Source organism: Neoarius graeffei, chromosome 8 (genome assembly GCF_027579695.1).
Source record: "Neoarius graeffei isolate fNeoGra1 chromosome 8, fNeoGra1.pri, whole genome shotgun sequence".
NCBI lineage: Eukaryota > Metazoa > Chordata > Actinopteri > Siluriformes > Ariidae > Neoarius > Neoarius graeffei.
In genome coordinates this window covers 80,262,472-80,290,237 of record NC_083576.1, presented here as the reverse complement: position 1 = coordinate 80,290,237, position 27,766 = coordinate 80,262,472, and the positions used below count along the sequence as shown (strand labels likewise).

The 27,766-nt window shown below is 42.8% G+C and overlaps 1 protein-coding gene across 6 annotated transcripts in view; it reads right to left on the bottom strand.

The window, feature by feature from the left end:
* The window catches only part of mical2b (microtubule associated monooxygenase, calponin and LIM domain containing 2b), a 235,187-nt gene that overhangs the window by 56,819 nt on the left and 150,602 nt on the right, over positions 1 to 27,766 (bottom strand). For 3 of the 6 annotated variants that reach the window (XM_060928310.1, XM_060928312.1, XM_060928311.1), the window contains exons 17-19: positions 20,838 to 21,018; positions 13,949 to 14,013; positions 13,788 to 13,866 (exon numbers count right to left, since the gene is read on the bottom strand). In XM_060928310.1, coding sequence (XP_060784293.1) covers positions 13,788 to 13,866; positions 13,949 to 14,013; positions 20,838 to 21,018 — 325 coding nt within the window. Of the gene's footprint in view, positions 1 to 9,673; positions 10,163 to 13,787; positions 13,867 to 13,948; positions 14,014 to 20,837; positions 21,019 to 27,521; positions 27,555 to 27,766 lie in introns of those variants that run through there. The other 3 variants (XM_060928315.1, XM_060928314.1, XM_060928313.1) reach the window with 3 other exon arrangements.

Here is a 27,766-nt window from a genome sequence, read left to right as displayed (position 1 = left end):
CAAAATTGGTCCAGAATATGCACTTTAATACCACATACCGATTAGTTAATTTTTTTATGTCGATAACTGTGAACCGATGTCACGTGATCCGATACACTAAGTAATCGGGAATCCACTCTTTTTTTTTTCTCCAGTGGAAGTTTGAGTAATTATTCCTGCACAATTTACAGTACATATTGAAAGTCTTTTCTACTTTTACAACGACCAAAAGATCGTTAAGGTGTCGATAATTGTAGCTGCCGCTCTATTTTATGTTTTTACTCAAAATAAAATGTGAAAATTCTGTAACTGAAAGACAAGAGAACCAATACTTTAAATTTGTAGCTGTAAAAAGCAGGCCATATGTTTGACAGCTCTTTCTACTGCTATTGTAAATCAGATCCATCTATTTACAAAATGAACAATCTGGTTTTAATTTTTTTTTAAAGATTTTTTTTTGGCTTTTTTCCACCTTTATTACTGGATAGGACAGTGTAGAGACAGGAAACGAGCGGGAGAGAGAGATGGGGAGGGACCGGGAAATGACCTCAGGCCGGAGTCGAACCCGGGTCGCCCGGATCCACGGCACGGCGCCCCATCCACCCGAGCCACGACGCCCCCACAATCTGGTTTTAATTTGACAGTATATTTTTCCTTGCATACATGTATAATAATTCGCAGTGGCGTGCACAGATAGACACGAGGTGGTGCTCAAGCACCTGCCCCTCTGCCCAAAAAAGTGCCCTTTTGAATTTTTTATTTTTTTACAGTTTACTGAGGCCAATGTCGACATGATCTTTTAGAAAAGCCGTGGCATTAAAAGCGTGTGTGAAAATAATGTCCCGATGTGTGCCCCCTCCGCACACACACCGGACCTCTGTGTCTCTTGCTCTGTCACGTGAACAAGCGTGCAGTGCATTCAATGTGAGGTTGCAGCAGCATAGCGTCCTGGAAGCCACGGCCTTGTCGTAGCGCAGACAACACATCGGGCAGTCAGTCAGCTCTTCCCCTGCCCCACCAGCCAGCTAACACATGAATCGAGTGAAAATGTATTGTTTGCCCTCTAAGCCCAAGCTGTAATTATTTTGTCGTGAAGTAGCCCGTCGCATACAGAAACAACTGCACATGGCAGCAGGGCCGGCTCTAGGTCTTTGGCTGCCCTAGGCGAGATTGAGTTTTGGCGCCCGCCCCCCCCAGAAAAAAACCCTCTAATAACATCTAAATAACACTTTAATCTAATCACTCTATTCTATTACTATTAAACAATGTACGGTGCATGGACAATAAACAAGAAGTCATTTTTATCTTTTTCATTATTGTTATTATTGTTATCATTATTCACATAAAGTGTCACAAAGTAAAATGACCACACAAATTCAATACATATCTCCATATAATGGGCAAAAACTCTTCCGCACCCTGTTCAAAGTGTAGTGCATGGGCAATAAACAAGAAATTATTTTTAGTTTCTTTTTTGCTATTAAAAGTTAAGTCATCTCTGAAGAATTAACAAATTAAATGAATAAAAAAATTCTACAATTCTAAATTGTGCAAACTTAAGCACCCTGTTAGGACATCAATGGGCTGTATTTTCAAACAAAAGTGCTATTATGGGTACTTTGTTATTGAAGTGACATTACAATGGGACTCGTCTGGTCTTCCTAATGGCAAATTCCTTGATAATATCATCAAATGATATTTCTCTTGAGATCTCTTGGTTGATGCTCATCAGAGCAAGCCCATTCAGACGTTCTTGACTCATTGTTGACCTTAAGTATGTCTTCAGCAGTTTTAATTTTGAAAAGCTTCTTTCAGCAGAAGCTACTGTCACAGGTAGTGTAACAGCAGAGGTAAGGAGCGCGTATTTCTACATCCCCAGCCACATCAGAGGTGTTGTAAAAAAGGTTTTCAACCTTTTTGAGCCAGGGCGCACTTTTTTCAATGAAAAAATCTCAAGGCACATCACCAATAGAAAATGTTGACTGAAACTAAAACACTGTTGCCAATATTTACAATATACAGTCATTCTATAATTTTCCACGGTACACTTGGTGATCTCTCACGGCACACTAGTGTTCCGCGGTACTAGAGTTCGGCAGCACAGTGGTTGAAAACACTGTACACCACTGATGCACTTGGTAACATCTCCATTCAATAACTCCATCCTTCCTTTTTGGTAGGGTTTTGGTCGCCCTTGGCGCCCCTGGGCACACTTTGCGCTCTAGGCAATCACCGGCGCTGGTAAAGAGAACACATCTGAGTGCTTGTTTCGTTTCCCTGCAGTCTTGACGCACTGAGATTGTTTCTTGTTTTCAACGCATTTATTATATTTTCCTCCAGGAAGCTCTTCGCAACATGGTTGCTTGAATGGGCTGCTAAACTGTCATTTTAATGAGAACACAGATCAACAAAGCAACTTTGTTTTATTTAAAAAAAAAAAAAACGTGCCAGGCACCATTGGAATATCTCGCTGCGAAACGTGTTCGGTGCATAAAAGACCTTTACTTCAGCCCAGACTGCTCAACGACACCAAGTGCAGCCATATTCAAAACAAGCAACAGATCTATGTCAGTTATCTACGTTATGCAAAAACACTCTTTAGCCAACAACACTTAGGCTATTACGGTACATGGCCAAAACAGAGAATAGCCACGGATGCGCACTTGAGCGCTTATTGTTTCATGATTAACAACCACCACCACACCCCACCCCACTTTTTTTGACAAATCGCACCCTGACTACATGCTTTGCTGTACAATTAAATTAGGCTACGACATTATAATGCTGACTCGTTTTCAGAATAGTGGAAGTCATAATTTTTCTCCCCCCGTTTCTGTGCCCCTGGATGGACGCAGCGCCCTTAGCATTTGCCTATATTGCCTGTGCCACGGGCCGGCTCTGCATGGCAGCCTTTGCCAGCTTATTTGCTCCATTTCCATATGGAGAAACAAACTGAACAACATTTTAAATGCAGCCTAAACCATTGAGGCAACCCCACTCTCCATCAATTCCGACCTGTTTTTATAACATTAAGAATATCGCGTTATGCTAGTATGCACGCCGTTATGCAAATAAAGGAGAGCTCCGTTGAGCCCATTGAGTGTGTATATTTCGTTACAAATTTTAAGATGATCTCACGGAAACCTGTGAATAAACACAGTCTTGAGACTCAAGTCAGTGACAGGAAGATCAGACTTTATCAGACTTTTTAAAGATGGAACTACAGAAAAATACCCAAAACTTTGATACGATTATGAACACAAGAGGCGGGTTAAATCTCAGACTTTTATAATAAGGTGTTCCACATGCGCAAAAAAGTGCCCTTTTTCCCCCCCAGAACACTTGCCCCACAAAATGTCTGTGCACGCCACTGATAATTCGTATGGATTCATGGCATAAGTATAATCCCAATTAAAATCCATTACAGCTCATTATAAAGCGTGTTCAAAACAATACTTATGTAGGACAATCCTGATCAGAGCATTACGTCTCGAGATACCCAAAGTCCAAGGGTCCATGAAGCAAAGCTGAGGGTTCTGCGGTTTTTATTTTCCCTCTTCAACGTTGCCACAGTGGTGTTTCTGGAGTACTTACTCAATAATTTGTTCTATTTGAATTGAATAGTTTTGATTCAAACGTCAATACCTTAAACTACGCCTATAAATGTCAACTGACATCTGATCATATTTAAAATGACAAAAAAAAAAAACCAAGCTCGACTATGACCTACTGCCCCCCGTTCTCGCTTGTATCAGAACGTGAGATTAGACGACATTTATTAGAGTTACACTTAACATCTTAAAGATAATATACACATGGCTCTTAAAGGTCCCATGGCATGAAATTTTCACTTTGAGGTTTTTTAACGTTAAAATGAGTTCCTCTGACCTTCTTAAGTCACCCCAGTGGCTAGAAATTTCATAATTGGTAAACCAAACTATGCCCAACATTTGAGAATGGTGCATCAAAACGGCACGTTGATAAACTCTTCCCTTTACTACGTCAGCAAGGGAGATGATCCCCACGCCCCCCCTCTGGATTCCCACCCACCGTATGGATTGCCCGCCCAGCTCAAAAGTTGCCACCAAACATGGAAATTGCGCTGTACATGGATGTGACAACACAGAAAAGAGTCTGTTTTTACTGCCGACGGGAGAGCCCCTGAAGACGCAGTGGCTTCATTTTATTTACTTCAATAATACGCCGTCGAGTCTACCTAAGACGGTGCATGTTTGTCGGAAGCATTTTCCTGAGGAATGTTTCCACAACTTGGGACAGTACAGGGCAGGTTTTGCACATCAACTGTTACTGAAGCCTGGGTCCGTACCAAGCATCCCTGCCGCATCAGCAACAAACACCGAACAAGTAAGTGTATAACCGTTAAGTCATTTTGCCGTGTTTTAAAATCGGTGCGTTTGCAATGGCTACATTAGCTGTGCAGCTAACCGCTTCCTGCAGTTAGCCAGGTACTCTGCGCTACCTCTGTTATAATAGCCAATCAAAACAGTTTTTACAAAGACACCCACATTCTTTTTTTGTTTGTTTGTTTGTTCAGTAAAAACCCAAACATTTGTTGAATTTATTTTATTTCCTCGCGTCGCACCTTAATGACGTCAGCGCGCGGTATTTTTCCCTTCGCGGTTTGTTCCTTCTCTCTCGCCATAGTAAGACACCCACATCCGCTTGTTCTGACCCACTGGAGGTAGCGTCACAGTGCTGTTAGCCAATCAGAGGTAACACGTTTACATGTCATGAATATTAATGATAAAACCCGCCCCCACCCTCTACCCTTCCCCGCCTCCTGCTTCTCATTAGCAAAACAACGCACTGGGAAAAGCGCTGAAATGGGGCTTTCTCCCAGGAGGCTATATCTACGTGCCGAGGGTTCATTTCGAGAAAGGCTGCGGATATAACATCCGGAAACCTCCACGAGCCCGTTTAAAGCATCAACAAACCACCATGCCATGGGTCCTTAAAAAAAAAAAATGCATAGAAAAAATTACAAATCATACAATAATAAAAATAATGAATTAAAGGACCTAAACTAATTTAATTGATGATAACGAGCACGCAAAGGAACTCAATGACTTGCTTTGTTTAACATGGGTGGGGAGAGAGTTCCGTGCACTAGAAGCACTAAAAACAAGCTTTTCCCCAAACCCACGGCGCACACGAGGAAGCATAAGATCAGTTTCAGAGTATCGAGTGTTTTTGCAGTGAATATTTCTAAAAGGAATACGTTTCTCTTTGATATACGAGGGTGCAAATCCTCGTTTTAAGTGCTTTAAACACCATCATGCACTTTTGTCTATCCATCTATCTTAAGTGTATCAAATAAAGGTTGGGAATGCTCAAACTTTCCTACGTCCATAATTCTTGCTGCTCTTTTTTGTATTCTAATCATGGTATCCGCATGCGTCTTAAGCCTAGGTCACAACCGGACGTATGATTTTTTTGGCCGTGCGATTTTTGGCGTTTCCCAAATCGCTGCGTTTTTTTTTGTTCGTGGAGATAGACGCACGTTGGCCGTAAGTTTGTCTTGCAACCTGAAAAAAAACGTAAGCGCCCGTAGAGTTTGTTTGACATGACAAAGAACCTCTGCGGCCAGTCTACGGCTCGAAAATCACCATGTCACACGTGCGCCCTCCGTGCGTTTCTTGCGTTTTTTGCACGTAGACCGGCCGTAGGAGCACGTACGGCCAGTTGTGACCTAGGCTTTAGACATCTCTCCCCAAACAATGGAACCAAAGTCCATGACTGGTTGAATTAATGCGTCGAAAAATGTCTTCCGCGCACTCATAGAAAGGAATTTCTTTGTTTGTATTAAAAGCCCGAGTCGCTTGTTCAGTTTCTTAGTTACCGTAGATAGTCAGTATGACTGTTCCAGGATAGTGTTTCATCAATACAAAGACCCAGTAACTTAGTTGTTGATACATTTCCGATTCTTTCGCCAGCTAAATAGATTTCAGGTCTGATGCTATTCTTCGTTAGTTCTTGCAATTTGGGGTTACTGCAGACAACCATTGATTTGGTTTTTCTACAATTTAAGGCCATGTTATTGGCTTTTGCCCAACAGTCAACAACACTCAGTTCTTCAGACAAGGTTACCTCAATGTCCTGCAATGTCTTTCCCGTTGATACCAGGGTAGCGTCATCCGCATAGATCACAATAGACGATCTTTTAGTAAATAGAGGAAGGTCATTGACAAAAATAATAAATAGCAGAGGTCCAAGAATTGAGCCTTGCGGAACACCAGACTTTACTGGGAGAGCACTTGAGAGTTTGTTAGAAATCGAAACTTTTTGTTCCCGGTCCTGTAGATGCGATTTGAACCATTCCATGGAAGATGGAGAGATCTTATAAACGGATAGCTTTTCCAAGAGTATATCGTGACCCACCAAGTCGAAAGCCTTCCTGAAGCCTACCAGTACCAGTCCAGAAATAAGTCCATTGTCCATGTTATGCATCAACGAGATTGATCATAGATGTTTCACATGAATGGTGTATCCGGAATCCTGACTGGGATCTACTTAAGAGGTTATTAATCTCTAGCCGCTTTATCCTTCTACAGGGTCACAGGCAAACTGGAGCCTATCCCAGCTGACTACGGGCGAAAGGCGGGGCACACCCTGGACAAGTCGCCAGGTCATCACAGGGCTGACACATAGACACAGACAACCATTCACACTCACATTCACACCTACGCTCAATTTAGAGTCACCAGTTAACCTAACCTGCATGTCTTTGGACTGTGGGGGAAACCGGAGCACCCGGAGGAAACCCACGCGGACACGGGGAGAACATGCAAACTCCGCACAGAAAGGCCCTCGCCGGCCACGGGGCTCGAACCCAGGACCTTCTCGCTGTGAGGCGACAGCGCTAACCACTACACCACCGTGCCGCCCAGAGGTTATTAATCGGACAGAAATTTGTAAAGCGTTATGTGGACATGCCTCTCCAAAACCTTTGACAAGATCGGCAAAATACTTATAGGCCGGTAACTGCTGACATCGAGATGGTCTTCAGCTTTGCACACAGGTGTCGCTTTGGCCAGTTTCCAAGCAGATGGAAAGATTGGTGTGTTGATGCTCAGGTTTATTACCTTGGCCAGTGGTGCAGCAATAGAAGGAGAAGCAATTCTACGTGAGCAATCGAAGGAATAGGAGACTTATTATGAATGTTGACTTCAACAAATAATGAACCCTGAAACAAGTAAGTAAAGAGCCGTGTCTCTCCTCAGGGATTTCAAACAGCATCCTGGTAAACTGTCATTTTGAAATAGCATCAAAATCCATGCTATACGTTTCGTAAATACATTCAGTCAGTAAACAGGAAGTCGATGTGCGACAGACCTGAAAACGGTAAACAGGGTATCGAACCCCAAGCTGAAGCTCGGTACCAAATATCAAGCAGCTGTGATTTGTAGTTGCGGAGAAAAATATGATGAAAATTTTGTAAAATCCACGCTATACGTTTCGTAAATACATTCAGTCGGTAAACAGGAAGTCGATGTGCGACAGACCTGAAAACGGTACACACGGTATAGAACCCCAAGCTGAAGCTCGGTACCAAGTGGCTATGATTTGTGGTTGCTGAGAAAAAGGGTGTTTCAGACAGACGGATATGGAAGCCGAGAGAGGCCCTTCATATAATCCTTTTTTTTTTTATTCACCTTATCCCGAGATAACGACATAATTAATTCAGGATCTTGAGAAAACAACACAACTAATTCGAGATCTCGAGAAAACAAAACCGTTATTCCATGATCTCGAGTAAACAGCTGAGAAATGGTTCATTCAGGTGCGCCAAGAGACTTGTGATATGCTGACTTTGGGGCTGTTTCTCATTCTGTATAGACGCAACTTTGGTCATTAGAATGTCTGGAATAATCGATCACCTAATAAGGCAATATTTTGATCAGGGGTTGACACAGGGAGAGATTGCATTAAGTCTTTTAATAAGGGATAATTTCAAAATTAGTCCGCGGCACTTCCGCAGAAGACTGGCCCGGCTTCGTCTCTACCGACGGAGATACAGTGATCCAGCTGAGATCACGGAATAATTGTTTCGTTTTCTCGAGATCTCGAAATAACGGTTTTGTTTTCTTGAGATCTCGAATTAGGCCCACTTTACACGGGGACGGTCTGAAACAAAAACGCAAAAGTCCGTTTTCGTTCTCACTTTTTTCCGCGTCTACACGACCGTTTTCAAGGAGGAAATCTGCATCTATACGGTGACGCATAAATGTGTGGAATTCAATTGGATGTGCATGCCAGGCGGCTAGGTGGTGCTGTGAAAGACCTCCGCAACATCTTCCGTCTTGTCTGATCTGCACATCTGCGCCGCAAAAACTTTGACTACTCTGGCTATGGTAAGTAAGAAAGTAAGTAAAAAAGTAAGAGCATAGCTACTATACCTGCCTCTGTTCATTAACGGTATATGTGCAGATTCGGTATAGATGTTCGAAGGACTCCTGGACGTTTATTAAAGCTGCCAGAGCAGCTTGAAGGTCCGTTGGATCGATGTAATCAGACATGCTCTTACTTTTTTACTTACTTTCTTACTTCCCGGGCTGGCATGTACAGTATATGACATATGTATGACGTAAACGCGTACCTGACGTGAGCAGATCCGAGCAGAGTTTCGCGTGTTGGGTAGTTTAGACGGATATGCAACGGGGGCTGTTTTTAACTTATCCACTCTGGAAGGCGTTTTCAATTTTTTCCGTTTTTCAGCCTCGGAAACGCCGTCCCCGTGTAGACGAAAGGCACTTCCGATAAAATATTTAGTCGTTTTTACCCGACAGCGTCCTCGTGTAAACGGGCCCTTAGTTGTGTTGTTTTCTCGTGATCCTGAATTAATTATGTCGTTATCTCGGGATAACAAGGTGAATAAAAAAAAGGTTATATGAAGGGCCTCTCGCGGCTTCCATAGATGGAGATATGGACAGAGGTAAATAAACCAGTACCCACCCTCCTTTGGAGCTGGGGTATTTAAATAAATAAATAAATAAATAAATAAATGCAAGTTAGGTGGCAAGTTATGGATTTAAAAGCTCTATGCCTCCAATAAGTAGCCAAAAAAATAAAAAATAAAATAAGGAATCTTAAGATGCCAAGCTTGAAGCCCTAGACCTGGTCACATCAGTGTTTCTTCCCCCTCGTTCTCTCATTTCATAAAGAAATCCTACGCTATTGTCATGAACCATTCGTACATTTTATCAAAAAGACGCGATATGGATAGGAAAACACAACCCTCATTCATTTCTCCGATAGAATTACAGTGCAAGGAAAAGACAGAGAACAGAAGACCAACACCTTTTTAAACCCCAGTGATTGCGTTGTATTCACAATGGGTCTAATGTATGCACGCCTCTGGACTGATCACCAGCGACACAGGGCTTTTAGTCGGCCAACAAACCTCAGGAAATTAACCAGACGCAGTTTTCAGGTCTATGAGTGAAGTTCAGTGAAGATATTAGGGAAAAAAGCGGAAAAAGTTACGCGCGGGTTGAAATGGCGGTGGTTATTGTCAAAGGCCAGCTTGTGCTGTGGCTATCGAGAGCTGTTAAACTTTTCCACACAAGATAAACAAAAGCCAGAAACATAAATCGAGTTGAAAATGAATTTATTTAATACATAATAGGACGTAAATTGTATAAATTAAGAACATTTCATAGAATCATGTGCTATGAACTGTACAGAACTGGAAGGAAATTATACATAGCACTACAAATTTACAAGAAAAAAAAAAGAAGAAGGTTTTGAGGATTTGTCGCTAAAACTGTAAAACAACAGAAGGATCCTTCATTAAGTGGTGACCTCAGAACAAGACAGAGGTCTGGAGTGCGATTTGGACAGTAAAGCATCCTCTGCAAAAGAGCAACGCAAGGACACAAAGAAGAAGAAGAAAAATAATTTGCGTCTTAATGTATTTTTAAAAAAAATATATCGAAAACGTGCAAAACCACACGGGCGTGTTTTCACAAGCGGGCCCTTCATGCTCGGTGAGTTAGTGTTAGCGGACAATTACGATTGACACGTTCATACAGAAGACCCACGGAGCAAGCGGTTAGACACAGACGCAGCAAAGCCAGACCACACCCTGAACGTGCAGGCCAATCACCTTCAGGCACCACCGTTCAGCCAATCAGGGGGCGGAGCATTGGGAGCTTGAAACAGACTAATGGTAAATGATGTGGAACAGGATGGAGAAGTGAAGGATGAAGAGAAACAAAGGAAGGAAATTTAGCAGTAGTAAGATTTGAAATGCTTATAAAGCAATACAGTTCAGACTAGTTATGATTACATAAACTGAAGAATCGAACAAGCACAGAAAACATCATACTCTATAGATTTATCTACATCTGGTACCCTTTGGAAAGCATTTCCATCACACACACAACAGTGAGAGAAAATTGAAGACCACAAAAACATGGCAGGCAGGTTAGACCCGGCCTCAATAAAACACCTCAGAGTCGAATAAAGTGCTCTTAGGAGAATTATTAAAGGAACAGTCCACCGTACTTCCATAATGAAATATGCTCTTATCTGAATTGAGACGAGCTGCTCCGTACCTCTCCGAGCTTTGCGCGACCTCCCAGTCAGTCAGACGCAGTCAGACGCGCTGTCACTCCTGTTAGCAATGTAGCTAGGCTCAGCATGGCCAATGGTATTTTTTGGGGCTGTAGTTAGATGCGACCAAACTCTTCCGCGTTTTTCCTGTTTACATAGGTTTATATGAGCAGTGACATGAAACAAGTTCAGTTACACAAATTGAAACGTAGCGATTTTCTATGCTATGGAAAGTCCGCACTATAATGACAGGCGTACTAACACCTTCTGCGCGCTTCGGCAGCGCATTGATACGGAGCTCAGATATCAATGCGCTGCCGAAGCGCGCAGAAGGTGTTAGTACGCCTGTCATTATAGTGCGGACTTTCCATAGCATAGAAAATCGCTACGTTTCAATTTGTGTAACTGAACTTGTTTCATGTCACTGGTCATATAAACCTATGTAAACAGGAAAAACGCGGAAGAGTTTGGTCGCATCTAACTACAGCCCCAAAAAATACCATTGGCCATACTGAGCCTAGCTACATTGCTAACAGGAGTGACAGCGCGTCTGACTGCGTCTGACTGACTGGGAGGTCGCGCAAAGCTCGGAGAGGTACGGAGCAGCTCGTCTCAATTCAGAGAAGGGCATATTTCATTATGGAAGTAGGGTGGACTGTTCCTTTAAACAGTCAAAAGTCTTTAAAAACCGCATCCAACACTAATTATTCTATCCGCATTCACGCGCTCCGATTGGCTACTCTACTACTAGGATATCAGCTCATATACTGTGAGTAGAGAAAAACAAAATGGCGGCGCGTTACTGAACCAATCGAGGACGAAATAAAAACTATACTCAAAAACAAAACCTCAAGAAAACATGGAATAAAAGCATTTGATGGTAAGAACATTTTTTTTTTTAATTTTCAAGAATTATAGCATTTTACACAAATTACTCTGGTCGTTTCGCCAGTGTTTCTCTACATTCTTCTTCTTTAAGCATTAAAATTTGTTGAATTTGCTGAAATGTCCAAGGAAGAATTAAATAAACGTCTAAAGCTATTCTATACCTCGGCACGACAGCAAGACGGCACTTTGTACAAAAAAAAAAAACACACTAAATTGCAGCCGTCGATAGGTTAAGAAGTCCGACTAAGCGGTAATGATTTTGTATCAAGTTATTATTTATCGAATTTAAAAAAAAGTGAATAAAAATGATCCGTTTATCAAAATGCAGTGAATGTGGATAGAATAAAACAGTTATTCCACTCAATCCTGTCGCACATCGGCTCACGTATGACTCGATTACGTGGAATAACTTAAAAATCCCTCATCAAAAATTTCCAAATTAAAAAAAAAAAAAAAAAAAAGGTTAAGATTGAATCTCGGCATAAACTCACTGGAGGCGGCGGTGTTTGTTGTTTACGTCGGCGCGACCTCCGACCTGCGCATGTGCAACATACCATGATATCACCTGCCTCGCTAGGCATGATCACGATACGTAGATCTACGGAGCCACAGCCGTGACTCGAGTCGGCTGTATAGCTTGAAATTCTGACATCAGTTCGTGATATATTCAGGATATACCATGACTCGCACCACATTTTTTTTTTTTTTGATGTCACGAGATACATTGCTTAATCAGCGGTGGAACGACTTTAGGTCACGTGAGCCATCCTTGACCAATCCCTGCACGGGAATTTTTTGACGAGGGATATAATGCTGAATATTATAAAAGAATGCGAGTTCAACCCAATTTTCTATCCAATGTGTGAGTTCCACAAACGATTCCATTCAAAACTTAAAACTCTTATATTATAATCCAAGTTTGACATCGGGTCACGTTTCAAAAACGCTTAAAAATATACATATCTGGATATATAATCTGAAAGACCTACAAGGAGTTCAAACAATTTACCCCAAAACTCCGGAGAATGTCCAGACAAGGCGGCCATTTTAATAAAAAAAAAATAATAATTAAATCCTTTATTCCGCCCTCCCTTTTTTTTTTTTTTAAGGCATTCTGCGTCACAATCTTGTGACATTCGCAGGTCAAAGTTCATCTCGAACATAGAAAGTCAGTATGGAGAGAAAATAACCGACTAGAAACAAAGGCGTCTTTTATGATCCGTATCGCTTCCTTTTTTGTGAACTGGCGTTTAAATTTTATTTGCGTTTGGTCCGAGACGAAAGAGAATCATTAAAGTATAGTTTTGCCATAGCGATCGGTCAAACATGGCGGATTTTTACAGCTAGACTGTATGTATTCCTCCTCCTCAGCAGCGATAAGCACCGAATTAAGTGGTAAAATCTTACCAGAGATCATCTTTGGAGATTTATCCAGCTTTCCAACACTGGAACAATACATTAGGGAGAAAAAGATGGGTTGTTCACGCTTTAACGGAATAATACATAAAATCAAGCGTACAAAATAAAGATCGGTGTCTGAGCTGTAAGAGGAATTATGGGTAAACGGCACCCGCTTGTACCACATCATTCCATTCTGATTTATACACATATTTAAAAAAAAAAAAAAAAAAAAAAAAAAGGACAATCTGGCCTAATTAACGCGCTACATAATTATCAGGGATTGGTTTCATCCATATGGTGCATGTAAAGTCAACTAACACACTTCCTTCAGATTTTCACTCCAGTATATAATAGAAATGTATTTCTATTCAAGTCTTTGTATTAAAATGATCTCCGGAAATCTCACGTGAATAGGTTGAAGGAAAATACTGTATATAAAATACTGATGATCTTAATACTCGTCCGGTTCTATCCCTCTGTACCTCGCATTTGAACGGTTTCCCTGATTTCAAACGCCCGTGTTTAAGCAGAAAAAAACAACATGTCAAGTTAAACACCAAAGAGTCGTGACGTCTGATTAAAGCAGGATGAAATGATGGAGGAGTGGGTAGAATTGGCACAGTTCGGATCTGTGACTCAAACACTGATTAATAAAGAATCGTATTACGGTACAGCGCAAATTGATCAATCGTGGCAAAAAAAAAAAACAAACCCAAACCCACGCTCGTCTCAGTCTAACACTATACTCGTGTTGAAGAACCTCCCCTCAAGGCTAATCTGTTCTGTCGTCTCATAGAGCATGAACAGCAGAGGGATGCTAAGACCCAGGAGTTCAGAGAAGAAGACATAGTCGTCCTGCCGCTCTCTGAGGTGTAACCGTAAAGCCCAGGCTGCGCCATGCATCCAGCCGGACAGCTTTATCCTAAACAGGGAACACAGGGTACCTGAAGGCTGCCTGGGGAGGCTCCCGCTGGTGGAGTACCCATCGCTGCCATCAGGCATGGACACGTCGTCTCTGTGGACCTGGGGGGGGGGCACATACGGGTGAATGTATTTAAAATAACCATGAACAGAAACTCACAAGTAGTTCAGTGATCAGACTCACCTCTGGTTTTCGAAGCCTGTGGCTGGTTTTGTGCTGGGAAAAGTGCAGCTTGCAGTAAAAAGCGCCTGCAAAATGTAAACTGCTTAATTGGCAAGGAAATGACAAAAGTACTGAAATTAATAATATCCAAACCTACAACCAATACAAAGCTGAAATTAAAGCGCATATCACGGGTAAATTCAGGAGCAAGATCAATGTAATTCTCATCTCATCTCATCATCTCTAGCCGCTTTATCCTGTTCTACAGGGTCGCAGGCAAGCTGGAGCCTATCCCAGCTGACTACAGGCGAAAGGCGGGGTACACCCTGGACAAGTCGCCAGGTCATCACAGGGCTGACACATAGACACAGACAACCATTCACACTCACATTCACACCTACGCTCAATTTAGAGTCGCCAGTTAACCTAACCTGCATGTCTTTGGACTGTGGGGGAAACCGGAGCACCCGGAGGAAACCCACGCGGACACGGGGAGAACATGCAAACTCCGCACAGAAAGGCCCTCACCGGCCCCGGGGCTCGAACCCACGACCTTCTTGCTGTGAGGCGACAGCGCTAACCACTACACCACCGTGCCGCCCAATGTAATTCTCATATTTTATATTAAACTCTGGTCAAATATCGGTCACATTTTGCACAATTTTTTTTACCTTGCGCAAAACCAGAAAAATTCAGTTGAAATCAAGGCATTTGAGGCGAATCGGTCCGCCTCTGAAAAAACTTGCCGTTTGGATTTCCCGGTAAACACTCAGTGCGTTTACATGCGCATAGAGAAAATCGAATTTCTGCCGTAGCTCGACTGAAATCGAAGTTCTAAATGCCATGGAAACACCTTAGCTCGGCTGAAATTGAACCGAACTGGATTTCTCGTAATCGAGCTACGCGACCTAGATTATGCGATTGTAGCCGAGCTACTTAGTGCATGTAAACCCTATCGAGCTACGTAGTCGAGCTACTTACTTCAGCACTGCCCCTTCCGGAAGTGACGAGACCACAAGCGGGAAACACGACAGCCTCGGTCGGCATGACAACAGTAGTAGCGAGCAGCAGAAGAGGTCAGGAGGAACAAATGAAGAGAAAATGGCGAGCAGAAACGTGCACTTCTGGAGCAATGAGGAGACAGAGTTCATGCTCATTCAGCTTAAGGAGTTGAATATATTAAAATTCATGGACGGGAGAAAAACGCGCAATGGAGAACACGGAACTGATAACTTTGTTTACACTCTTGAATAGCTCTTCTTCATGACGACAACCGGAAGTGTACCAACACGATGGGGCGTGTAGAGCCACCTGTGGCTCGGGTGCACAATGTTAGCCTGGGCCCGCCCATCCTAAGCGTGACGCAACACGAGGGCCTGTTGCGAGCTTAGTCTGGCCAGGCAAGCTATCTACAGCTCTTCCAAGCTCCCGAAAAATCGGGAACCAATCAACTTTGAGCATCTCCAACAGCCCTGGGTAGAGGCGTGTTCAAGGCAGTGACGTAGTAGAACTGCGACCGGAAGCCATAGATTGTTTACAGAATCTATGCCGGAAGCGCTTCATTCACGCTTCCGCATCTATTACGCATAGATGCTGTATTGAAAGCATTCAACGGGAAGTTCTCATTGAAAACGGAGCAAAGAGCAGCCCTGGAGGTATTTATTGAAAGGAAGGACGTTTTCGCCTTGCTCCCGACCGGCTTCGGTAAGAGTTTAATCTACCAGTTAGCCCCGTCGCGTCACATACGTCAGAGGAAAGAGTGATGTGATTGGTTTAAGCTTCGTCACAGCCTTTTCTGGCTTCAACCAGTAGCAAACTGAGGCATTTCAGGGAGGCGGGTCAACCACGGGCTCTGGGAAATGGTTGGGCTTAATATCTTGGCCAGACCAATAGCTCGTAGAGCTTTGAAGTCGCGTTAGCCAGGCTAGCACAATGTACCTCACACAATAGCTCGATTTCCTTGTGCGTGTAGGATTGGATTTCTCTGGCACCCCTGCTGGGACCCTTAGCTCGATTACCGACAGTAGCTCGATTTGGATGTGCATGTAAACGCACTGATTGATTTTCGTGACGTCGCGCATGTGCAGGATGCCTCCTTCTGAATCCTACGCCAGCGCTGGTTTGTTTATGAGAAAACGACCTGGTGGTTTTCTGCACATTTCTTCAACGTTATCGCGTAATTATTAAAATGGTTAACAGATGTATCGTAGGAGGGTGTAGCAACACCAATCTTGATGGGATTAGTACTCATCGTTTCCCAAAAGACCGGACAAAGAGAGAAATGGGAGCGCTTGGTCTACACAGGCTGTGCACTGAAACCGTGCAAAGTTCGCGCAGCCTGCTGGCGCTTCCGCAGGTGATGTCACGAATCTGGCTCCAGACTCCCTTGGGATTTTTCCAGACGCGTTTTCATCTCATATCATCTCTAGCCGCTTTATCCTGTTCTACAGGGTCGCAGGCAAGCTGGAGCCTATCCCAGCTGACTACGGGCGAAAGGCAGGGTACACCCTGGACAAGTCGCCAGGTCATCACAGGGCTGACACATAGACACAGACAACCATTCACACTCACATTCGCACCTACGCTCAATTTAGAGTCACCAGTTAACCTAACCTGCATGTCTTTGGACTGTGGGGGAAACCGGTGCACCCGGAGGAAACCCACGCGGACACGGGGAGAACATGCAAACTCCACACAGAAAGGCCCTCGCCGGCCCCGGGGCTCGAACCCAGGACCTTCTTGCTGTGAGGCGACAGCGCTAACCACTACACCACCGTGCCGCCCAATGTAATTCTCATATTTTATATTAAACTTTGGTCAAATATGTGTCACATTTTGCACAATTTTTTTTACCTTGCGCAAAACCAGAAAAATTCAGTTGAAATCAAGGCATTTGAGGTGAATCGGTCCGCCTCTGAAAAAACTTGGCGTTTGGATTTCCCGGTAAACGCTCAGTGCGTTTACATGCACATAGAGAAAATCGAATTTCTGCCGTAGCTCGACTGAAATCGAAGTTCTAAATGCCATGGAAACACCTTAGCTCGGCTGAAATCGAACCGAACTGGATTTCTCGTAATCGAGCTACGCGACCTAGATTATGCGATTGTAGCCGAGCTACTTAGTGCATGTAAACCCTATCGAGCTACGCAGTCGAGCTACTTACTTCAGCACTGCCCCTTCCGGAAGTGACGAGACCACAAGCGGGAAACACGACAGCCTCGGTCGGCATGACAACAGTAGTAGCGAGCAGCAGAAGAGGTCAGGAGGAACAAAAGAAGAAGAGAAAATGGCGAGCAGAAACGTGCACTTCTGGAGCAATGAGGAGACAGAGTTCATGCTCATTCAGCTTAAGGAGTTGAATATATTAAAATTCATGGACGGGAGAAAAACGCGCAATGGAGAACACGGAACTGATAACTTTGTTTACACTCTTGAATAGCTCTTCTTCATGACGACAACCGGAAGTGTACCAACACGATGGGGCGTGTAGCGCCACCTGTGGCTCGGGTGCACAATGTTAGCCTGGGCCCGCCCATCCTAAGCGTGACGCAACACGAGGGCCTGTTGCGAGCTTAGTCTGGCCAGGCAAGCTATCTACAGCTCTTCCAAGCTCCCGAAAAATCGGGAACCAATCAACTTTGAGCATCTCCAACGGCCCTGGGTAGAGGCGTGTTCAAGGCACTGACGTAGTAGAACTGCGACCGGAAGCCATAGATTGTTTACAGAATCTATGCCGGAAGCGCTTCATTCACGCTTCCGCATCTATTACGCATAGATGCTGTATTGAAAGCATTCAACGGGAAGTTCTCATTGAAAACGGAGCAAAGAGCAGCCCTGGAGGTATTTATTGAAAGGAAGGACGTTTTCGCCTTGCTCCCGACCGGCTTCGGTAAGAGTTTAATCTACCAGTTAGCCCCGTCGCGTCACATACGTCAGAGGAAAGAGTGATGTGATTGGTTTAAGCTTCGTCACAGCCTTTTCTGGCTTCGACCAGTAGCAAACTGAGGCATTTCAGGGAGGCGGGTCAACCACGGGCTCTGGGAAACGGTTGGGCTTAATATCTTGGCCAGACCAATAGCTTGTAGAGCTTTGAAGTCGCGTTAGCCAGGCTAGCACAATGTACCTCACACAATAGCTCGATTTCCTTGTGTGCGTGTAGGATTGGATTTCTCTGGCACCCCTGCTGGGACCCTTAGCTCGATTACCGACAGTAGCTCAATTTGGATGTGCATGTAAACGCACTGATTGATTTTCGTGACGTCGCGCATGTGCAGGATGCCTCCTTCTGAATCCTACGTCAGCGCTGGTTTGTTTATGAGAAAACGACCTGGTGGTTTTCTGCACATTTCTTCAACGTTATCGCGTAATTATTAAAATGGTTAACAGATGTATCATAGGAGGGTGTAGCAACACCAATCTTGATGGGATTAGTACTCATCGTTTCCCAAAAGACCGGACAAAGAGAGAAATGGGAGCGCTTGGTCTACACAGGCTGTGCACTGAAACCGTGCAAAGTTCGCGCTTCCGCAGGTGACGTCACGAATCTGGCTCCAGACTCCCTTGGGATTTTTCCAGACGCGTTTTCATCTCATATCATCTCTAGCCGCTTTATCCTGTTCTACAGGGTCGCAGGCAAGCTGGAGCCTATCCCAGCTGACTACGGGCGAAAGGCGGGGTACACCCTGGACAAGTCGCCAGGTCATCACAGGGCTGACACATAGACACAGACAACCATTCACACTCACATTCACACCTACGCTCAATTTAGAGTCACCAGTTAACCTAACCTGCATGTCTTTGGACTGTGGGGGAAACCGGAGCACCCGGAGGAAACCCACGCGGACACGGGGAGAACATGCAAACTCCACACAGAAAGGCCCTCGCTGGCCACGGGGCTCGAACCCGGACCTTCTTGCTGTGAGGTGACAGCGCTAACCACTACACCACCGTACCGCCCCCAGACGCGTTTTGTTCTTTTAATTTTTTTTCTGCTGTAGACAGATGGCCTTGTGCAAAATGACCCTTCTGGATGAGTGTGTAAAGGGACATACTTTCAGATAAAAATAAATAAAAGGTCCAGAATATGCCCTTTAACACCCAGTAAAACCTACAGTAAAGCACAACACACTTCGACAGGGATTCCTAATGCTGTCTTTCTGCTGCCACGCTGACACTGATTACTTTCCTATAACGGCATGTCTCGAATTGCTTTATTCCTTTTATACTACAGCATTTTTTTTTTCATTAAATAACACCACCATATACCCTGACTGACCATTTTATTAGGAACACCTGCTGTTTTATGCAGTTCTCCAAATCAGCAGCGCGATGCGTAAAATCATGCAGATACCAATCAAGAGCGCCAGTTAATGATTTTCACGTCATTCAAACACGAGAACGGGAACAAGAGTGCTCCGAAAGCACAATATCCCCTGCGGGCAACTGTATATGCGCGATCAGGACCATAACGCTGGCAAAATGTGACTGACTTGAACAAAACTGCAGTAGAACACAGAATCCTGTCTGAAAGTTTTGTGAAATTCCTCCAAAAATTGTGAGATGAGTTGATTTTAGAAGGCGAGTACTCTTCCCAGGATGGACATCGCGACGACATAATCCCCCTTCGGGCCTTTCGGCCAGCGAGGGATAAAAATCGTGACTTTCTTTCACTGTGGCATGGGTGTTGGTTTGAGCCAGATGGACTGGTTTGAGTATTTCAGAAAACGCTGATCTCCTTTTGTCGTGGTTTTGACACGCGACAGTGTCGGGAGTTTACACAGAATGGTGCGAAAAACAAAAAACAAAAACATCGAGCGAGTGGGCGACGCCTTGTTGATGAGAGGTCAGAGGAAAATGGGCAGGGGTGGGTTTCCCAAAAGCATCGTAACACAAAGATAATCGTTAAATGGTAGAGCGAGCATCACAATGAACACACCCTTCTAGTTAAGATGCTCTTAAGTTCAGAGGGAGTGTTCTGAAACAAAAAATTAAAAGAACAAAACGCGTCTGGAAAAATCCCAAGGGAGTCTGGAGCCAGATTCGTGACATCACCTGCGGAAGCGCCAGCAGGCTGCGCGAGCTTTGCACGGTTTCAGTGCACAGCCTGTGTAGACCAAGCGCTCCCATTTCTCTCTCATTGTCCGGTCTTTTGGGAAACGATGAGTACTAATCCCATCAAGATTGGTGTTGCTACACCCTCCTACGATACATCTGTTAACCATTTTAATAATTACGCGATAACGTTGAAGAAATTTGCGGAAAACCACCAGGTCGTTTTCTCATAAACAAACCAGTGCTGACGTAGGATTCAGAGGGAGGCGTCCCGCACATACGCGACGTCACGAAAATCAATGTTTCCCAGGAAATCCAAACGCCAAGTTTTTTCAGAGGTGGATCAATTCGCCTCAAATGGCTTGATTTCAACCGAATTTTTCTGGTATTGCGCAAGGTAAAAAAAAAATTGCACAAAATGTGACCGATATTTGACCAAAGTTTAATATAAAATATGAGCATTACGTTGATCTTGCTCCTGAATTGACCTGTGAAATGCACTTTAAGTACAGTACTCAAGTAAATGTACTTCGTTACTGTCCACCTCTGCTAAGCGCGTCATTAAAAACATCTTTTCACGGAATGAGTCACCGATTAAACAGAAACTTGTATAGCGTACGCTCTACACACACACAAAGCAGCTTTAGTTGTTACTATAAAAACGCGAACGTATTAGAACGAGTGCATTAACCGAACTGCTGTTACAGAAAATCAAAACACCTTCTGACCAACCAGAATTCAACAGCGCTGTGGTATAATTGTATTGAATATAATATGACTCGAGATGTATATGGTTATATCCGGTAATCTGTATGTTTAACTATCCTGAAAAGCCATGAATGCATGCACTATACTGTACCTTGGTCAAACACGTGTCCTCCCAGCCTCAAGGTGGCGCTGCAGACGTCACAGCGGAAACACTCTCGGTGGAAGAAGTAGCCCTCTGCGCTTAGTCGCTCCATCACATACACACGCTTCTTACAGAAGTGGCAGGTGTCACTGCCGCCCATTCCAGGAGCAAACTCCTTCCTCAGGTTCACCTAAAACATTAACACACACGAAGGGGCGAGATCAAAACCCGAACCGGATTCTGAGACAGGAGCACATGATGCGTATTCTCACAGTAATAGCAGTGCGGTTATTTATGAAACGGAGTACGACATTAGTGACGAAGCAGGCAGTGTTTCCACATCGGCCAGAAAGTCAGAGAATTTTGAACAATTTCAGTAGAATTCTCTACTCATGCCATGAATGGTGAGATTTTAAGAAAGACCGCTGAAGAACGTTTCCTTCCGTTCTACAGAAACAAAGCCAAAATTCCTCTACCGCATTGTCAAATTCGGAGCCAGAGTCTACGCAGGAGCGACAAGAGGCAAAGTCAGGCACATCAGCTCATTTGGTAGGCCCCGCCCCTTTCCCCTCCTTCATTCCCAAATTACGATATAGTCGAATAACATTTTAAAAACTAAATCTCTTGGGTAAAATAAAGTGCAGATATCAGCAGAGGGAAAACTGTTTGAATTAAACACCGTAGATCAGGGCTTTTCAAAGTGTGGGGCGCGCCTCCCCTAGGGGGCGCCAGAGTTCTTGGGGGGGGGCGCAACGTGAGGAAAAATAAACCAGAATAAGTTACTATTGCGGACATTTAGCGAACTTCAGCTAGCCTTTACCAGAGACAAAATGGATGGATTTTTAGTACCTAAAGCTCCAGTGAGTGAGGAGACAGAGTCTGGGCCAAGCAACAAAAGAAGGAAGTATGACCACGATTATTTAAAGTTTGGATTTTCATGGACTGGATCTGAAGATGCTCCACTGCCACAGTGTGTTGTCTGCCAAGAGGTGCTAGCTAACGATGCTATGAGATGTTTAAAATGTGTAAAACAAAATTTTTTTTTTAAAAGCACAGATGTTTAAAATGTGTCAAAAAAGATGTTTTAAAAAGCACAGATGTGTAAAAAAGAGGTTTTAAAAAGCACATGTTTAAAATGTGTAAAAAAGAGGTTTGAAAAAAGCACAGATGTTTAAAATGTGTACAGAAGAGGTTTTAAAAAGCACGTTTAAAATGTGTACAGAAGAGGTTTTAAAAAGCACAGATGTTTAAAATGTGTAAAACAAGATGTCTTAAAAAAGCACAGATGTTTAAAATGTGTAAAAAAGAGGTTTTAAAAAAGCACAGATGTTTAAAATGTGTAAAAAAGAGGTTTTAAAAAAGCACATGTTTAAAATGTGTAAAAAAAGAGGTTTGAAAAAAGTACAGATGTTTAAAATGTGTACAGAAGAGGTTTTAAAAGCACAGATGTTTAAAATGTGTACAGAAGAGGTTTTAAAAAGCACAGATGTTTAAAATGTGTACAGAAGAGGTTTTAAAAAGCACAGATGTTTAAAATGTGTACAGAAGAGGTTTTAAAAAGCACAGATGTTTAAAATGTGTCAAAAGATGTTTTAAAAAGCACAGATGTTTAAAATGTGTCAAAGGTTTTAAAAAAAGCACAGATGTTTAAAATGTGTAAAAAAAGAGGTTTTAAAAAAGTACTGATGTTTAAAATGTGTACAGAAGAGGTTTTAAAAAGCACAGATGTTTAAAATGTGTAAAACAAGATGTTTTAAAAAAGCACAGATGTTTAAAATGTGTAAAAGAAAAAAAATGTGTACAACCACCATTTTTTAAAATACGAATGGAACATTAAGTATAGCAACAACAAAAATTGTAAGGGGGGGGGGGGGGGGGGGGCTGTTGTTCATTTGCTCTCTGAGGGGGGGCTGACTCTCCCACACTTTGAAAAGCCCTGCCGTAGATGGAAAGACAGTTTCGATGACAAAGTGACCTGGACAACCAGAACATCAAGGACGTCGGAGCTCATCTGGCCTGCCATCATGACGGCCAAAACATTAAACAGAGCTGAAATGTGACAGAGGACCAACCTCCACGACTAATTGTTTCCAACAGGAAAATCAACAAAAGGACTTCCTAAATTTTGTTCCTCGAAGGAAGATCGACCCAAAACGTCGATCAGAACTGAATTCGCCTGATAAATGAGAGGAGATACAATTCTAGGTCAGAAGAAAATATATGTGTTAAGTCGACCTAATTACTAATTTGTTAGCAAAAACAAATGACGACGGCCAAGTTTTGTACAGAAGGTCGTTCAAATAAAACAATCAGAACTGAAATCCATTCAGAACTGAGGAAGGGGACACGATTTAACTGAAAATAAACAAATTGTTTACAAGAGGAAAAATCAACAAGAAGACAGTCATCTATACCCCCCGCCCTGTATACCAAGGCTCAAGATATTATTTGTCACATTTTTCAAATTGTGCTGCAGGAAACCAACCCGACCTCTTCACACTGACCTCAGCAGCCCATGGCATAAACCCACCGGACCTTTGGTCCATGTGAGCTAAAAATTAAAATCTCACATTTCTCAGTATCAAAAGGCACATATACATTACGTCCTCAACACATACACCAACTTTCAAGACCATACCGCTCAGTTTTCAAGTTCTGCTCTGGAAACCAAACCAACCCCCCCCCCAGACTAATCGGAGAGATTAAGTCTGAAATTGTTTCCATGGAAACATCTCATCTCTAGCCGCTTTATCCTGTTCTACAGGGTCGCAGGCAAGCTGGAGCCTATCCCAGCTGACTACGGACGAAAGGCGGGGTACACCCTGGACAAGTCGCCAGGTCATCACAGGGCTGACACATAGACACAGACAACCATTCACACCTACGGTCAATTTAGAGTCACCAGTTAACCTAACCTGCATGTCTTTGGACTGTGGGGGAAATCGGAGCACCCGGAGGAAACCCACACGGACACGGGGAGAACATGCAAACTCCACACAGAAAGGCCCTCGCCGGCCACGGGGCTCGAACCCGGACCTTCTTGCTGTGAGGCGACAGCGCTAACCACTACACCACCGTGCCGCCCTCCATGGAAACATGAAAAATTAAAATTTCTTCGTATGAAAATGAACATCTACATCACCTTGTTAACATGTATACCAAGTTTCAAATCCATATCATGAATAGTTTTGGATATGCGCTCTGGAAACAAACACTGCTCTTAGAAACTACGTCGAAATTTTATTTTATTTTTTTTAACTGTAAAAATATATATATTTTTTAAATCCAAAATAGCAAAAGGCACCAGTTTACGTGTTGCTTGATATGTATACAACATTTCATAAAGATATCTTCAGTAATAAAGACATAGCCCGGAAACAAAAATGTGACTGGACAGACGGAACCTGTTTCTATATCTGGCGATAACAAACCAACCACCAAGTTTTGTTCCCTGAGGGAAGATCTACCCAAAACATTAATCTGAACTGAAATCTGATGAGAAATGAGGAAAAAATAAAAATTCTAGGTGAGACGCCTGGAAAATTCGTTAATTTGGCCTACGTGCTAACTCGTTAGCAAAATATTTGACAAAACGACTAATTTGTGTGTGGAATGATGAGTTCTTTCAAACAAAACAATACAATCGGAACGGAAATCTGTGGAGAATCGACGGAGGAGATACGATTTAACTCAATTGTGGACGACGGACGCCACGTCGTGGCAACAGATCATAAGCCATCTCATCATTTCAGCACATGGAGATGGGCGGAGCTACACATTATACTGCAGCCAGCCAGCAGGGGCGCCCGACCTTCACTTTTCACACATTATAGACTTCCTCGACGCCATCGGAGTGCTGTGGTCATGCGGTTTGAAACGGGTAAACGAACACCTCACGCGTTTGTATGTATTAGCTGTATTCATGAACTACAAAGTCTGAGCTAGAACTCAAAATGGTACGTTACTGCACGGCTGCAAAAACAATTCAACTGATAGTAGTCCATCCTTTCATTCTTTTCCGAGCGATAAAAGACTTCAGGAGGCAAGAAATTATTACATTTACAATCGAATTCGCATTGTTTGGTAGTTGTGTGCGCTGGAACACTGAAACCTTCATCTTGCTCAGCCAGGTAAATTTGTATTTCTTTTAAATTTGGATTACAATAAAGAAAAAAAAAAAAGATATACAACCCCAGTTCCAAAAAAATTGGGATGCTGTCTAAACTGTAAATAAACACAGAATGCGATAATTTGCAAATCAATCATGAAAACCCTATAGTTCATTGAAAATAGCACAAAGACAACATATCAAATGTTGAAACTGAGAAATGTTATTGGGTTTTTTGAAAAATTTATGCCTGTTTTGAATTTGATGTCAGCAAAACGTTTCAAAAAAGTTGGGACAGGGCATCAAAAGACTGGAAAATTTGTGTAATGTTTAAAAAAGAAAATAAAAAACTAATTTGGTTAATTGGCAACAGGTCAGTCACATGACTGGGTATTAAAAGAGCATTCCAGAGAGGCGGAGTCTCTCAGAAGTAAATATGGGGCGGGGTTCACTGCTCTGTGAAAGACTGCGAGGGCAAACAGTGCAACAATTTAAGAATAATGTTCCTCAATGTAAAATTGCAAAGAGCTTGAGGATCACATCATCTATGGTCCATAATATCATTAAAAGATTCAGAGAATCTGGAGAAATCTCTGTATGCAAGAGACAAGGCTGAAATCTGACACTGGATGTCTGTGATCTTCAGGCCCTCAGGCTGTCGACACTGCATTAAAGGCAGACGTGTCTGTAGTGGAAATCACTGTATCGGCTCTGGAGCACTTCAGAAAACCATCGTCTGTGAAAACAGTTCGTTACTGCATCCACAAATGCAAGTTAAAACCAGATATAAACGATATCCAGAAACACCGCCACCTTCTCTGGGCCTGAGCTCTTTTACAATGGACTGAGGCGAAGTGGAAAACTGTCCTGAGGTCTGACGAATCAAAAGTAGAAATTCTTTTTAGAAATCATGGACACTACGTCCTCCAGGCTAAAGAGGAGAGGGACCATCCAGCTTATCATCAGTGCACAGTTCAAAAGCCAGCATCTGTGACGGTATGAGGGGGCATTAGTGCACATGACATGGGTAGCTTGTACATCTGGGAAGGCGTCATTAATGCTGAATGATATGAACACGTTTCAGAGCAACATGCTGCCATCCAGACAAAATCTTTTTCAGGGAAGGCCTTCCTTCTTTCAGCAAGACAATGCACCAAAACCGCTTTCTGCACTTATTAAAACTGCATGGCTCTGTAGTAAGAGAGTCCAGGTGCTAAACTGGCCTGCCTGCAGTCCAGACCTGTCTCCTATTTAAAACATTTGGTGCATTACGAAGCGCAAAATACGACAAAGGAGACCTGAACAGTTGAGCAACTGAAATTGTACATCAGGCAAGAATGGGACAACATTTCTCTTTCAAAACTACAGCAACTGGTCTCCTCAGGTCCCAAACGTTTACAGAGTGTTGTTAAAAGTAGAGGTGATGCAACACAGTGGTAAACACACCCCTGTCCCAACTTTAAAAAAAAAAAAACGTGTTGCTGACATCAAATTCAAAATGAGAATAAATTTCTCAAAACACAATAAAATTTCTCAGTTTCAACATTTGATATGTTGTCTTTGTACAATTTTCAATGAAATATCCGGTTTCCATGTTTTACAAAATTATCATATTCTGTTTTTATTTACAGTTTACACAGCGTCCCAACTTTTTTGGAACTGGGGTTGTAAAAGATTTCAAGCTGTCTAATTTGATGAAAGTGTGTCTGATGCGTTTTAGCGAGGAGGATTTGATTAATAACGGCTGCCATTTTGGATTTGCGTTCACCTGTTTCACGTCACGCGATTTTGAGTCCAAGGACGTCAATAGCTTAGTTTTTCTTGCCATTTTTAAAACCTTATCTGTACACTATTCGGGGAGAAAAAAATAAAATAAAATCATAAAATGAGATCTTTATTAGAACCTTGGTTTTATTTCAGTGCTGTGTTTTTCTTTATCCCGTTCATAAAACGGTGTCCAAGAACAATTTACAATTTGTCGCCATTTTGCGTAATGACCATCTTTCGGAAAGATTTCCAGGCTTTCGCCGCCTTGGGACGGGACGTTTTGATCGGTTACAACTTGGTAAGTTTCTCTACGGTGGTGCATTTTCATAAAATCATCTCGACTTGGTTTCCTTCACAGTGAGTCAACTGTGCATAAATATTCACCCCCCAGAACATTTCCATTTTTGTATTGCTGCAACCTGAAACCAAAATAAGATGGACTTCCTTAGGAAATTCTATCATTTGATTTATATATTTAACAGTTTCTGTACTCACGGTATATGAGCTGATATCCTAGTAGTCGAGCAGCCAATTAGTGCTCATATCCAGTGAATGTGGATAGAATATTGTCTAATATTTGAAGGTTATGGGTTTTTGTGTCCTTATGACACACCGTCCCAATCAAGTTCATTTCAGTTCCAGGTTGTAACACGACAAAATGTGGAAAAGTTCAAAGAGTGAGTGAGTGCGTAAACTAAACATTCTCCTCGAGACCAAAAACGTTATATAAAGCAGATTATGGCACACGAGGGTTAATCTGTATGCTGATTAAAACAAAGCTGTTATGAAATTCAGCCAGTTAGTTCAGAAACATTTACCGAACCAGACTCCTGGCATCTCCTGGCCTCGGTCTGTGGATGATAAAGAAAGCAAGGTCAAAAAACCCTCTTTCATTGGGGGAGAGGGAAAGAAAAAGAAAAGAGAGAAAAGCAACATCCATGGAAGTACAGTAGCAGCCACATCTTATCTCATGAGCACTGGCTGATAACACGACTGCGGTTAAACAAGAAACTCATGACACCGCTCCAAGAAATTAGCAATAGATCTTTCCTTTGTAAGAGAA